At 68.1% G+C, this 273-nt stretch overlaps 1 protein-coding gene across 1 annotated transcript in view; it reads left to right on the top strand.

Annotated features, from left to right (window-relative positions):
- The first annotated feature begins 23 nt into the window (after positions 1-23).
- The window catches only part of PIPOX (pipecolic acid oxidase), a 1,066-nt gene continuing 816 nt past the window's right edge, over positions 24-273 (top strand). Inside the window, exon 1 of the mRNA XM_010191879.1 lies at positions 24-242. Within this exon, the coding sequence (XP_010190181.1) occupies positions 24-242 (219 nt within the window). The remainder of the gene's footprint in view (positions 243-273) is intronic.

The raw sequence follows: 273 nt of genomic DNA, 5'->3' as shown, positions 1-273 counted from the left end.
GGGATGGGATGGGATGGGATGGGATGGGGGTCTCACGTCCCGTCCCCATCCCCACCCAGGAGGTCTTTCGCCGGCACGGGGGCACCCTGCGTGACGGGGAGAAGGTGCTGCGCATTGAACCCGGGGCCGTGGTCACCGTCACCACTGCGACTGGGGTGTACCGAGCCCCCCGGCTCATCATCACTGCCGGACCTTGGACCGGTGCCCTTGTGGCATCCTTGGGCCTTCACCTGCCGCTGCAGGTAAGTGTTGGTGGCACTGCGGGGGGGGCCT

Source organism: Mesitornis unicolor, unplaced genomic scaffold (genome assembly GCF_000695765.1).
Source record: "Mesitornis unicolor isolate BGI_N332 unplaced genomic scaffold, ASM69576v1 scaffold43340, whole genome shotgun sequence".
Lineage (NCBI taxonomy): Eukaryota > Metazoa > Chordata > Aves > Mesitornithiformes > Mesitornithidae > Mesitornis > Mesitornis unicolor.
The sequence above is the reverse complement of the archived record's forward strand: the minus strand, read 5'-3'. Positions and strand labels throughout refer to the sequence as shown.